The 14,882-nt window shown below is 38.9% G+C and overlaps 1 protein-coding gene across 1 annotated transcript in view; it reads right to left on the bottom strand.

The window, feature by feature from the left end:
• Positions 1-1,641: 1,641 nt before the first annotated feature.
• The window catches only part of LOC121357899 (transportin-1-like), a 106,702-nt gene continuing 93,461 nt past the window's right edge, over positions 1,642-14,882 (bottom strand). Inside the window, 6 exon segments of the mRNA XM_041475598.1 lie at positions 1,642-1,865; positions 8,843-8,917; positions 10,367-10,466; positions 11,257-11,332; positions 14,142-14,237; positions 14,448-14,546. Of these exon segments, the coding sequence (XP_041331532.1) occupies positions 1,758-1,865; positions 8,843-8,917; positions 10,367-10,466; positions 11,257-11,332; positions 14,142-14,237; positions 14,448-14,546 (554 nt within the window). The 3' untranslated portion in view covers positions 1,642-1,757.

Here is a 14,882-nt window from a genome sequence, read left to right as displayed (position 1 = left end):
TCCAGGTAGATGATGTCATTTGCTCTGCCCCATTCACCAATGCTGCAGCATTACTCTGGGAGTTAATAAAAAACACCTCAAAGACAACAGTCATGGGTCACAGCCAGCACAGCTTCATAAAGGGAAAGTCCTGCTTGCCAAACTTAATTTCCTCTTACAACAAGATAATTCACCTAGCTGACCAAGAGAAGTCTGTTCGGGATTTCTGTAAAGCTTTCAATATTCTCTCACAGTATCTTTCTGGACAAAATGTCCAGCAAACAGCTGGATAAACACATCATGCAATGGGTGAGCAACTGGCTCATGGGTCAGGCACAAAGAATTACAGTGAATGGGATTACATCAGGCTGCTGACCAGCGACTAGTGAGGTTCTGCAGGGCTTCATCTTAGGCTCATTTCTCTTCAACATCTTGATAAATGACTTGGACGCAGGACTTGAAGGGATACTAAGAAAGATTGATGATGACACTAAACTGGGAGGACCTATTGAGTCCCTCGAGGGCAGAGAGACCTTGACAAATGAGAGGGCTGGGCAATCACCAACTGTATGAAGTTCAACAAAAAAAAAAGTGCTACATTCTGCACCTGGGATGGGGCAACCCTACATGTACAGACAAACAGGAGAACAAGAGGCTGAAGAGCAGTGCTGCAGATAGGGACCTGGGGGTCCTGGTCGATGGGTAGTTAGATTTGAGTCAGCAGTGCCCTGGCAGCCAGGAGGGCCAACCATATCCTGGGGTGCATCAGGCACAGCATTAACAGCTGGGCAAGGGAGGTGATTGTTCTGCTCTGCCCTGCACTGGTGCGGCCTCACCTCGAGTGCTGTGTGCAGTTTTGGGCACCACAATATAAGAAAGATATAAAGCTATTAGAGAGAGTCCAAAGGATGGCAACAAAGATGGTAAAGGGTCTAGAGGGGAAGCCATACGAGGAGTGGCTGAGGTAACTTGGCTTGTTCAGCCTGGAGGAGACTGAGGGTAGACCTCATTGCAGTCTACAGCTTCCTCATGAGGGGAAGAGGAAGGGCAGGCACTGATCTCTTCTCTCTAGTGACCAGTGACAGAACCTGAGGGAATGGCATGAAGCTGTGTCAGGGGAGGTTTAGGTTGGATATTTGAGAAAGGTTCTTCACCCAGAGGGTGGTTGGGCTCCCCCGGGAAGTGGTCACAGCACCAAGCCTGCCAGAGTTCAAGAAGTGTTTGGACAATGCTCTCAGGCACATGATATGATTCTTGGGGTGTCCTGTGCAGGGCCAGGACATGGACTTGATCCTGATGGGTCCCTTCCAACTCAGGATATTCTATTGTTCTATGATTAACATAACATTCTTTATTCAATGCCAAGGTAATATAGTATGTGGTTATGAATGCATTTAACTTCTCATTGCTAAAGTATCTTAACAAACTTGCTTTCCTATCCTAGGGAAATATCCCTGCCTTAGACTACATCAGTCATCTACCAGTTCATAAGTTATAAGGGAGCCTGTTACTTTAGCATGATGGCTTGAGGATTATAATAATCATTTTACTTATTAAACAGGCACTTTTTTACACCTACATTTCCGACCTTATCTTGATACACTACTGTGTGTATGGAAAGGTAGCTGTTCCAACATATTTGTAAAATTTTATTCTAGTGAATTAATTATGTTTCATATAATGTAAACAGGAAGGAAGACTTGTTATACAGCTCTGTTTAGCAAGGAAGATTTGTGTGCTTACCTCTAATTGTGGGACTGCAGCCACAGTGCATAAGGTTAAACTCCATAGTAAGCTGCAAGGCGCTCTTTTAAGGGAAGAGGAAACTGGTCAGAGAAACGCCTCCAATTCTCATCCCCAACTTGATTTTTAAATCCATGAAGAATCTACAAATGAGAGGGGGGGAGGGAAATCAAGATAATCATTAAACAGTAGATACATGATCATTATTTACTAGCAGCATATGCAGTAAGCCATAAACTGCTGGATTCTGCATCTCTCCATTTGAATTTCTCAGTTTAACATTTAAATGTTACTAAGAGAAAAAGGAAGTCCAGGAAACTTCCTAGCCTGGTTTGGTCTTTGGACTACTATTCATTGCTTGTCCTCTATGTGAGTGGCAATGAAATCACAAAGCGTAGTTCAAGGGTGATCAAAAGAGACTTTAAACCCTTGGGAGGGTTAGTGAGGGAAGGAGGAGCACAGGTTATTTTTTCCTCTGTTCTTCTAGGTGCAGGCAGTAACACTGAAAAAAACAGATGGACGCCAGCTAAGGCATGGCTCCGTGACTGGTGTTACTGCCAAAATTTTGGTTTCTTTGATAATGGGATGGCCTACATGGCACCAGGCTTGCTGGATTCATATGAGATTCATCTTTCTCAAAGGAGGAAGAAGGTCTTGGGTCAAGAGCTAGCAGAGCTTATTGACAGGGCTTTAACCTAGATATGATGGGGGAGGGGGACATCATCAGGTTTAACAGTGATAAGGTGTGGGATGGCATGCTATCTCACTCATAGTAGATAGATGCCGGAGCCAGCAAGAGTTGCCCAGAGCCAGGAGAGAACCTGAAGGGCAGCACAAAGGAATTACAGCCACTCCAGACAGAAAGACAGCTTCATCTGGGGCCCAACATAAATGCCTCTATGCCAATGCACGCAGAATGGGGAACAAACAGGAGGAGAAAGACTATAATCTTATTGGCATCACAGAGACATGGTGGGATGATTCCTATGACTGGAGTGCTGGAATGGAAGGATACAGGCTCTTTAGGAAGGATAGCCCAGGGGAGATGAGGAGAGTATGTTGCCCTCTATGTCAATGACTATCTAGAGTGCATGGAGCTCTGCCTGGCGATGGATGAGGAGTTGACTGAGAGTTTGTGAATCAGGATTAAAGGGAGGGCAAGGACAAGTGACATTATAGTGGGGGTCTGCTACAGGCCACTCAACCAGGAAGACTGAGCTAATGAGATTTTTGCAGACAGATAGGAGTGGTCTCACGTTCACAAGCCCTGGTCCTCATGGGGGACTTCAACCACCCTGACATCTGTTGGAGGGATGACGCAGCAGGGCACAGGCAATCCATAGGGTTCCTGGAATGTGCTGATGACAACTTCCTTCTCCAAGTGAAAGAGGAGTCCATGAGTAGAGGTGCTATGCTGGACCTTGTTCTCACCAATAAGGAGGGGCCGGTGGGGAATGTGAAGCTCAGGGGCAGCCTTGGCTGCAGTAACCATGGAATGGTGGAGTTTAAGATCCTTGAGGCAGCAAGGAGGGTGCACAACAAGCTCACTGCCCTGGATTTCAGGAGAGCTGACTTTGGCCTCTTCAGGGATCTGCTTGATAGAGTGCTGTGGGATAGAGCCCTGGAGGGAAGAGGGGCCCAAAAGAGCTGGATGATATTCAAGGATTGTTTCCTCCAGACTCAAGAGCAGTGTATTCCAACAGAGGAAATCAGGGAAGAACACCTGTGTGGATGAACAAGGAGCTCCTGGACAAACTTAAACACAAACAGGTAGCTTACAGAGGGTGGAAGCAGGGAAAGGTAGCCTGGGAGGAATACAGAGAGATTGTCCAAACAGTAAGGGATCAGGTTAGGATAGCTAAAGCCCTGATAGAATTAAACCTGGCCAAGGACATCAAGGGTAAGAAAAAAAGCTTCTTTAGGTACATCAGAGATAAAGGAAAAACCGGGGAAAATGTGGGTCCTCTCAGGAAGGATATGGGAGACCTGGTTACCCAGGACATGGAGAAGGCTGAGGTACTCAATGATTTTTTTGCCTCAGTCTTCACCAACAAGTGTTCCAGATACACTGTTCAAGTTGCAGAAGATGAAAGCAGGGACTGAGACCGGGTTTGAAACCATTTAGGGTACCTGAAGGTGCACAAGTCCATGGGACCTGACAAGATACATCCACTGGTCCTGAGGGAACTGGCCAAGGATATCCATCATACTTAAGAAGTCATGGCAGTCCAGCAAAGTTTCCCCTGACTGGAATAGGGGACACATAAACCACATTTTAAAAAAGGGAAATAAGGAGGTCCCAGGGAACTACAGGCCAGTCAGCCTCACCTCAGTGCCAGGCAGGGTCATGGAGCAGATCCTCCTGGAAACTATGCTAAGGCACATGAAAAACAAGGTGCTGATTGCTGACAGCCACCATGGCTTCACCAAAGGCAAAACAAGCCTAAAAAACGGCCTTATATGATGAGGTCACAGTAGTGGTGGATGAGGCAAGAGCAACTGACATCATCTACCTGGACTTGTGCAAAGCATTTGACACTATCCCACATGACATTTTGGGCTCTAAACTGAAGAGATGTGGATTTGATGGGTGGACCACTCAGTGTATAAGGAATTGGCTGGATGGTCACACTCAAAGTATGGTCAACAGCTCAATGTCCAAGTGGAAACCAGTGACAAGTGGTGTCCTCTGGAGTCAGTGTTGGGACCAGCACTGTTTAACATCTGTGTCAGTGACATGGACAGTGGAATTGAGTGCACCCTCAGCAAGTTTGCCAATGACACCAAGCTGTGTGGTGGGGTAGACACACTGGAGGAAAGGGATGGCATCCAGAGGGACCTGGAGAGGCTTGAGAGGTGGGTCTGTGTGAGCCTCATGAAATTCAACAAGTCTAAGTCCCATTGCCCATGGGAATCACATGAAGTTTAACAAGAACAAGTGCTGGTGCTGCACCTGGGTCAGGTCAACCCCTGGTATCAACACAGGCTGGGGGATGAATGGATTGAGAGCAGCCCTGCTAAGAAGGACTTGGGGGTGCTGTTGGATGAAAGGCTGGACATGAACTGGCAATGTGTGCTTGCAGCACAGAAAGCCAATTGTATTCTGGGCTACATTAAGAGGTGTGACCAGCAGGTCAAGGGTAGGGATTCTGCCCCTCTGCTCTGGTGAGACCCCACCTGGAGTATTCCTCTGGAGTCAGTGTTGGGACCAGCACTGTTTAACATCTGTGTCAGTGACATGGACAGTGGAATTGAGTGCACCCTCAGCAAGTTTGCCAATGACACCAAGCTGTGTGGTGGGGTAGACACACTGGAGGAAAGGGATGGCATCCAGAGGGACCTGGAGAGGCTTGAGAGGTGGGTCTGTGTGAGCCTCATGAAATTCAACAAGTCTAAGTCCCATTGCCCATGGGAATCACATGAAGTTTAACAAGAACAAGTGCTGGTGCTGCACCTGGGTCAGGTCAACCCCTGGTATCAACACAGGCTGGGGGATGAATGGATTGAGAGCAGCCCTGCTAAGAAGGACTTGGGGGTGCTGTTGGATGAAAGGCTGGACATGAACTGGCAATGTGTGCTTGCAGCACAGAAAGCCAATTGTATTCTGGGCTACATTAAGAGGTGTGACCAGCAGGTCAAGGGTAGGGATTCTGCCCCTCTGCTCTGGTGAGACCCCACCTGGAGTATTGCATCCAACTCTGGGGTCCCCAGCACAGGAAGGACATGGACCTGTTGGAGCAAGTCCAGAGGAGGCCATCAAGATGATGAGAGGGACGGAGCACCTCTCCTACAAAGACGTGCTGAAAGAGCTGGGGTTGTTCAGCCTGAAAAATAGAAGGCTTTGGGGTGACCTAATTGCAGCCTTCTGGTACCTGAAGAAAGATAGAGAGGGACTTTATACAAGTTGTGTTTGTGGACAAAAAGCTTGACATGACTCAGCAATACGTACTTGCAGCCCAGATACCAACTCTATCCTGGGCTGCATCCAAAGCAGCATGGCCAGCAGGTGGAGAGAGAGGATTCTCCCCTTCTACTCCACTCTCCTGAGACCCCACCTGAGTATTGCATGCAGCTATGGGGTCCTCAACACAAGAAAGATGTCTACCTGTTGGAGCGAGTCCAGAGGAAGCCACTAAGCTGATCAGAGGGCTGGAGCCCCTCTTCTATGAAGACAGGCTGAGAGAGTTGGGGTTATTCAGCCTGGAGAACTGAAGGCTTCAAGGAGACCTTAGAGCACCTCCCAGTACCTAAAGGGAGCTTATAAGAGCTGGGGAGGGACTTTTCACAAGGGCATGGAGTGATAGGACAAGGGGGAATGACTTCAAATTGAAAGAGAGCAGGTTTAGATTAGATGCTGTGAAGGTGATAAGACACTGGAACAGGTTCCCCAGAGAGGCTGAGAACTCCCTATCCCTGGAGGTGTTCAAGGCCAGGTTGGATGGAGCATTGAGCAACCTGGTCTAGTGAAAGGTGTTTCTGGCTGTGGATTGGAACTAGATGATCTTAAAGGTCCCTTCCAACCCAAACCTTTTTGTGATTCTATGATTCTAATGTCTTTCTTAAAGGAAAAAAAACCCAACATTTCAGTTAAGGGTGACATATACAATATCGCTAAGCACACAGATTAGCATAAATTATATAAATATATATTCTATATAAATATAAATATACATATGTGTGTGTATGTAGTTTTAATGACTATGGTGACAGCCTAGAGTTAGGCTAAACATTTTGTCAATTGACACAGTTTATATCTTAAGATTACTGCATTCACATTCATTTTTTAAAACCTATAATATGTTCTGGGAGGAAAGCTGAGCCAGAACCACTGTCAGCATTTGACAGAATGAATGCCTGTCAATTTCTTGCAAAAAACAAAAGTATCCTGTGAGAGCTGTGTTTTTTTCCATGGAACCTGTAGAAAACTGTTATTAAAAAGGAAGCTATTAAAATCTTTTGTGTTTTGAAAGAACAGGGATCCACAACATAAGAGGGAAACAAAAAAAATATCAAATCTACAGGTTTCAGTCTGGACCCTCCAATGGAATAAATTAACTGAAAGCTACAAAAATTGAATGACACTGTCAAAAAGGTCTTAGTATTTTAGCTCCTCTTAATAGAAAATAATGCAGTCTCTAAAGTTTTGGTTTGTTTTTCTTTTCTAAACTCAAGGGCACATAATTGTGGAACAGTCTATCATGAAAATATCCTCACAAAAAAGGTAATGTCAAAGCTCATGATACTGAGTTTACCCTCAACACAACTTTCTCAAGCAGAGCTGTTTTTAAACAGCATGTAGCAATAATATTACAGTGTCACAAGTTAATTTTCTGCTTTTCTCCCTGAAAGAGACCTTCCACAGACAGATTCACCTCTCTTTCCTAACCCAAAGAGTCTGATTTGCCAGCTGCCAAGAAACTACCAAAAAAAATCTAAGAATGTTCAGGTACAACAAAAGGAGCACTTTTAAAAAATTGTCTTACAGGACAACTTTAGCAATTGAGCTTCAGTTACAGTATTCAGATATCTTGCTTTTATAAAACATGATACAATTAGAGCATATATCAGATCTCAACACTGGCAGCTCATGCACCTTTGCTCTTGGAAGGAGTATTTTCTCTCTTAGCTCTAGTGCTCCAAAACCAACAAACCAAACAACCCACCCCCCCAAACACTATCCACTATCAAGAGAAAGACCTTGGGGGACTACAAAATTTTTTCTCATTATTTCTAAAATGCATAATTATAATTGGAAAATATGTAACTGGACTACAATAATCATGTATTCAACTAACATAAAAACTCATTCCAATGAGGAAGTAATCTAAAAAATTTGTATGCCATCACTTGAAGAAAGCTTTGTCTCTGTCCTTGCTTGGCAAAAACCACAAAAAATACACTTTAAAAAGCAAGGATGTCCTTATGCCACTTGACCAAGAAACACTGTGTTTACTTTGAACGCATTAGATCCCATGTGGATATCCTGGAAAGAATCTGAAGAAGAGGAGCATAGCTTATTGAAGTAAGTATTGAATGCTGAAGGACCAGGACAGAAACATGTACTGAGACTGCTTTGGACAACCATCACAGACAGCATCCTGGACTTTCTTTTAAGCTTGTATTTCTGTTTCCTTAGGCTGATGCTAGAATACTCACAGCCATGCATTTCCTGACCCTGATATTCCTTTGAAACTTCTCAGATATTTGGTCTTCTAACTAGGACAGTGAGATTTTTTTGTCTTTGATACTCAAGATTCCAATGTTCTAGTCCATTCTGATGCACTCACTTGGCATTACTTGAAGAGGAAGTGCCAATATTGGCCGACAATTCAAGTATGTACTTAGAAATATGTTCCATTTTATCTTTAAGAGGATCATTAACTTTTGACATACATCCTTCCTAAAACTAGAGATTTCACTTTACAACATACAAGAAAAGCCACACTACTGAACAATAACAGCATCTGTGCACGAAACTGAAATAGGTTTATTTTGTTCTGTTTTTTAACTGAAGACACTAGTGCATAAACACAATATACTATTTTCTGTCTCTGTGTGTGTTTTATTTATTTCACACAAGGCAAACAGTCCTTTTGATTAAATTCTATTGACACTTTGTCTAGGGATGCATTCTTGGCTATCTCTGTACATAAGTTTCTTGAAGACTTGCTTATCCAAGAGGAATTCTGAGGAGGGTTAAGCAGTCCCAAAAACATATTTTCAGCTGGAGCAAGATAAACAGATCAGGATACTACTGGGAGATTTTCCATTTTCAATTTTCTAGATATTTAAAAAAAAAAAAAATTCTTCTTGGGGGGAGGGGATGGATCTTAAACCACACAGATCTCATTTTCTAGAAAAGGAAAAAAAGGGGGAAAAAAGTTTTCTATGTGGTATAAAACCCCCTGTTCTTCCAAATGCAGCCAAACCATAGTAGGCTGGACATTATAAAAATATAGGTTAAAAAAATCAGATTTTTTTGATGTTTTGTTTGAAAGTTTATGACTTTGCAAGAAAGCCTTCATGATCACAAATACAGTAAGTGTTAATAATGGAAATAAAAAAAAACTGATCTAAAAACAACCACAGTTCAGATATACTGTCATACTAGAAACATTACCTTACAGAACATGTCTCGGAGATCATCTTTTGGGTTAATCCACGATGCAACAGCATCACAAAAAAAAATAAAGTCCTATAAGATTAAACAATCACATAGGTTAGGAACCTCACATTTATAGGTCTGAAAACAATGTTCAATGTTTGTTCTATGAACTATGCAGGGTACCTGATCCTAAGTCACAACTACTTTTCGTTTTATGCCTTTATTGTCTAGTTAATTCAGACAATAATGGCAAACTATTGTATGTTTAAGTATATGGAAATAGAAATAGCCGAGTGTAGGAATACCTTTGTTTAATAGGATTTTTTATTAAATTGAACCACAATTAAAAACACCCCAAACAAACAAACACCTCCTCCCCTCCCACACCACACTTATCTAACTAATCCTTTCAGTACACATTATAAGTTTGAGAACCAATCATCTCAATAACAATCAACAAACTTGGGATCACACTCGCAACTTACTCTCATGTATTTTCAGTTGGGAAAAAAGCTGCTGTATTTTTTTAAGCAGAGCCAGAAGCTGTTTCTGGGATACATAGAATGCGCACATGTTCAAAACTAAAGCCACCCCAAAATCACTATTTTGCATTACCTCCTACTATACCATTAAAACATCAGTCTTAATGATTAAGTTGATAATGCATGTTTTTGGATAGGAACTGAGGATAACAACTACATAGGAGGAGAGCTTGGATAATGAAGAGAGTCCTTAATTGCTCCTTCCGTTTAAGCTATGTGAAAGAACAAACAGACAGCAGAAGAGGAAAATGCTAAGTACAAGATAAGGGATACATGAAATTAACTGAAAAATTCAAAACAAGATAAAGGTTCAATTTTTGCATTTCAGGGAGAAGGGTTCCAGGCAGAGGAGAGGGAAATTCACCTTTATTTTCCTCTTAGAAAATATTACCTTCATACAGCTTTACCTTGGAGCTGCACAGACTAAAGAGCAAATCATATTCTATTCTTGAGATGTACAATTTATTTTAAAGGGATGCATCTTCCTTGTCATGTTGACTATTTAAGCAATATATCCAAAGCTGAAAGAGAATCTTCCCTGACCAAGTTTTAAGAATGAAGGGGTGGTTATTGTGTTTGTTCTGTTTCTTTTTTAAAAGCCTAGATTGTATCTGAAAAATAGGTTTCAATATGTCAGCTTTTGTCTTGTATTTTCATACATATCATCAACATAAAAAAGACTGATAGAAGTATCAAAATACAGTTAATCAAAGTTCATTATTGACATATTCCTTGTAAGTAAAAAACAAAAAATGAATTTTACAATGCTGTCTTCCTTTCCATAAGTGATAATTACTGAAGCAGAAATCCTGAAGTATCATGATATGTATAATTTGAAATATAAACATTTTGGTCTCCTTGATGTCTAAAATAAGTTACAGCACATACTACTGGGAATCGACATCAAGCTAAATATTTTTCATACTACATATACAGCTTTCACTAAATTTCACATGAGCAAAGAAAAAAGAAGTTAAGATCTATTTATGTATCTTACTTGGACTACTCCACTGGGGTTGACCGTAATCATGGTACATATCCCACGGAACGCTGAATCCTTTTCCTCATTGTCTCTTATATTTCGCAGAGAAGTGCACCTAGTAAGTTGGAGAGCAAAACTTAACTAATTCTATTACTTTTTGATTCAATCAAGTCAGGACTAGATGACAGCATTTGATGGAATAAGTCACACTGATAAGATTATCTGAAACACTATTTTGAACACTTAGATACTTGTTGCACACAGTATTTACTAGTATATTCCCATTAGGTATCATCTACAGAATCTTGCTTTCCTGTTACACTATATAGTTAGAAAGTGTGACCTGTATTCCATTAAATACAAAAGAAACACATATAAAAAATAATTATAGAAACTATCATTATTAGAAGCAGAACATATAATGCTATTGCAATATGAATTATGTCAGATATCACTTAAAGAACAATTATTTAACCTTTACAGCAGCAAGCAAGCTATTTTATACATAATGAGTATAGAAATAGATTACTTACAGCAATTCAAGCCTCAGACTGAATTTTAAGTAAAGTAATGCACAGTTTAAATTTTAGAGTATTTGCATGCATTGTATTATCATTCTCGTGGATTTTAAAATGCTCTTTCATAGTCAAGCTTTAACACGCAAGCATGTGACAATCTTATCCCATGCATAAATTAGTCGTTAGCCACAACATAAAGAATACATGACAGTGCTACTAAAAACTCACAAACCTGATAGGACAAGATTAGTCACATGGTTGGCAATGATTAAGGATTGAGATTTTGTAACCAACTGAAAATATATCTAAAAGTGAGATAGAAGAAAGAAAGAAAGAAAGAAAGTGAAGAAAAATGAATTAAAAAAAAAAAAATTGAATAATACACACCAGGGTCTTATAAACTGCTGTAGCATGGGGGCCACCTCTTGAGGACAAACGTAACCAAGACGACCAATTGTTATTGCTAAGGTAATGCAATCACGGTTATACACCACCAAACGCCAACCAAGACATGAGCAAATGAGGGGGGAGGAGAAAAAATAAAGAAAAAACAACAAATAACTCAGAAACAGAAGCCAACAGAATCTGTATATGATAGTAAACATAAGATTTCACCAGTGCTGTTTATTACAACCCCTTGAATAAGAGGCAGCAACATATATGGTATAGTCTCCAGGGTAAAAGAAAAACTAAAGAAGTAAATGAGAGAACACCAAAAAACACAATTTGAAATACAAAGGCTTTCTGATGCAAGTAGTCATTCTGCTCTCTTCAGAATCACCTCTTACAGTAAATTTACCTACTATACACTTCAAAGTTTTTATTAAAAAGTACTATTATGAATACTATTTATAGAAAGGAATTAACCATTTTCAGTTTTAGTATCAAGTAGTCCTAAATATTTTATTTTTTCAATATTTAGAATTCAAGATTTTGATAGGCCTACTATCAGTAAAAATACATTTATAAACACTTTTATGCAGAATACATTGTGGTCTATCTAATAAACACTAAATAGATTAAATACTCTCAAAGAGACCCAAATATTTGCTTTCTTCATAATCTTGTAGAAAAATTAAAGTGGTTGCTAGCTCACAGCAAGTGACTGGATAAAATTAATTTTTTAATCCAAATATTTTTCCTGTTTAGAAAAACTTCCTCATAAAAGTTGAATAATATTCTGACTTTTGATACAAAAGCATAAAGACAAAAAAAAAAAAAGTAAAACTGCTTCTCTGAATGATTAGGTATTGTGGTCCTTTGTTCTGAGGGCCAGACTGAAGATAATATCATCATGCAAGTGTGTTTTAATGGTGTTTGCTCAACTCACAAAAGATTAATCTTCAGAAAAAAGAGAAGGTGGGAAATAATGTATCAGGATTACTTGAAGCAAAATACATGAATAATACTAAAATCCAGCAGATTTATATGAAGCAAAGAAACCTATGTTCAAGGGACATACTATGCAACACTAATTAACAGGCATTTGTGAACAGTTTCATGATACATGCAATAAAGCAGATGATGTTTTCTCCAATAAAAGTTTAGTGTAGGATACACTAGCAGTTTTAAATGTACCCATTCCATGAAAGCTACATCTCACTGGTAATGTACTATTTTGCCCAGACATAATTTGATTTCAAATTTTCAGCAGATCTAACACAAAACTACATTTGAAGTGATACTTTCAAATGAAAGTGCACTTTTAAGGTTTATCTGTAAATTCTCACAGCTAGAGTCTGTATGAGGAATAGTAATTTCTGTCAAAGTGTAACTTTTTGGAATGTACTCATTATTTTCTATGCAACTATTTTACTTAAGCTGATCTCATATGTTTCCATAACAGAAGTGTTTTCATAGCTCATTACATAATGACCTAGAGTAGAAAATATTAATACTCTTGCACATACCAATGGCATGTAGCACAATATCCCACAAGAAACTTATCATTACATCACACTCAACATTTATTTAGAGTTTTGCATCTGCATTTAAAGTAACTATTAAGATACTAAAAAATTTCAGTGTTTGGATGCCTAAAAAAATTCTCTACCAGTGATGGAAGCAAACTTTTAGGTACTGGATGTTTCTCAGATACAGATATTACATCTCCATCAATACAGACAAAGGGGGTTGGGGGCAAGGGGTAAGAAAATTTATATTGCTATACTATTCCATGGTGCATTTCATAACAAGCAATTAGCATGAAAATTATCTTTTCAAAAAGCAGTACCTATAATATGCCAGACAACTAGGCAATTTTTCCTTCAAGTTCACCTTCCACACTAAATGAGGGGATGGGGGTGTGGAGAATACTGAAGGAAAAATATGCATAGAAAGAAATCCCAATTTATCTCATACTTAGGTCAAGCTCAAATGTAACTAGCACAGAATTTCCATAATTTTCAATTATGTTCAGTATAATGACTAAGCTATCATATTTCTTACAAGACAGTTTTCAAACAGAAAAAAAAATCAAAATATTCTCAATTAGTAAAATAGTAAACATGAAACCTGTTAAATTATTAATAAAGTTTTGCTGAAGTATGGAAGGTGCGCCTCATACCAGAACATGCCCTCTATAAATGAAAAAAACAAGCCTCAGAAATTTCAGTTCAATAAGGCATTTGGGGACTGCTTCCAATTTGGAAGGCAAAGCAGCTGGCCAGAACATAGAAACATACATGCCACTGTTAAGACTTCATTTCAGAAATTTTTTATTAAGTGACCAGGTAATAGAAATTATACATAATTTCAGTTATGTTGTGGTAAAACTGCCATCACAGATCTAGATTTTTGTGCATATTACTACAAATTAATGTTTTTAAAAAAGTGCATTATTGTAAATTCAAAGAGTTCATTATTTGTTATATATATGCCAATTATATTTGTTTCAAACACTAAACATGTACATACAGTACACATGAAAGGACATGCATATATTAAAATCAGTGTAAGGCCACTAAGTCTTTAAGTGTTACTGCATACATCTGTCATATTGTATACATAAATAAAATTGGAAGAATACTTAAATAGATGATAAATAAATATAAAATGTTATAAAGGTGAGAAAGCAATAACTTTAATAATCTAGATATATGATAGATGTTTTTCTGCAAGACTGAGACTTGTAAGAGTTTCTCCAAAACAGTTGTTTTTTTGCTTATAAAAGCCAAATATATAGCAATAAAATAAGTTCTATTCAATTTTTTTTAATCATTGTAGAAAAAAAATTAATTCCCTTAACCATAAATGATTCAGTTTTTGGATACCTGTGTTCTCTAACAATGTCTTTGGTGTGTTGGGTCTGTTAATTATTTCTACAAGCTGGTGCAACACCATTGGAATATAATGCTGCATCTCTATACCTGAAACAGCCAAAAAAAAACATTCAGAAGAAAATGACCATTAATATATATAATCTATTTAGATCTGGTACATTGAACTTACTGTCAAAGACAAGGATGTAAAACTGAATTTAAATTTTTAACATGAAAGCATCACTAGAAATAAAAAACAATCCACAACCCAAACAAACCGTTCTAAATATGCAAATATTCCAAGAAAAAAAATCTTACCCATTTGGATGGAGATTTCTCCAATAGCCCAGGTGGCATTGTTACACACAGAAATGAATTCAGGGTTTAAGTTTGTTCCCAAAATGGGCATGAAATCAGCTAGAAAGAACAACATTTTAAAATCTCACCACACAATACAAGCAACCATCTTGTTCTATTACTGTAAGATCACAAGAAGAGGGAGTTAAAAAAAAATCATAGAAGTGTATTTAAATTCTTGTAAAGCATTACACTTGAATTAACAAGAGCTGTATTTTTGCTATATATCAGATTAATCTGGATGATGCAACCTAAGCAGATCAATGCAAATCCTTTCAAACTATGATTTAAAAATATTTCTAATAGATTTTACATTGATGTAACTCTAGAAACCTTTTTTATCCCCTTCCCAGGAGTAGGGAAAGAAAAGCACACCTGGATAGCTATGTATTCAGC

Source organism: Pyrgilauda ruficollis, unplaced genomic scaffold (genome assembly GCF_017590135.1).
Source record: "Pyrgilauda ruficollis isolate IOZ18807 unplaced genomic scaffold, ASM1759013v1 scaffold359, whole genome shotgun sequence".
In the NCBI taxonomy this organism is placed as follows: Eukaryota; Metazoa; Chordata; class Aves; order Passeriformes; family Passeridae; genus Pyrgilauda; species Pyrgilauda ruficollis.
Note: the sequence above shows the minus strand (reverse complement) of the source record. Positions and strands in the feature narration are given on the sequence as shown.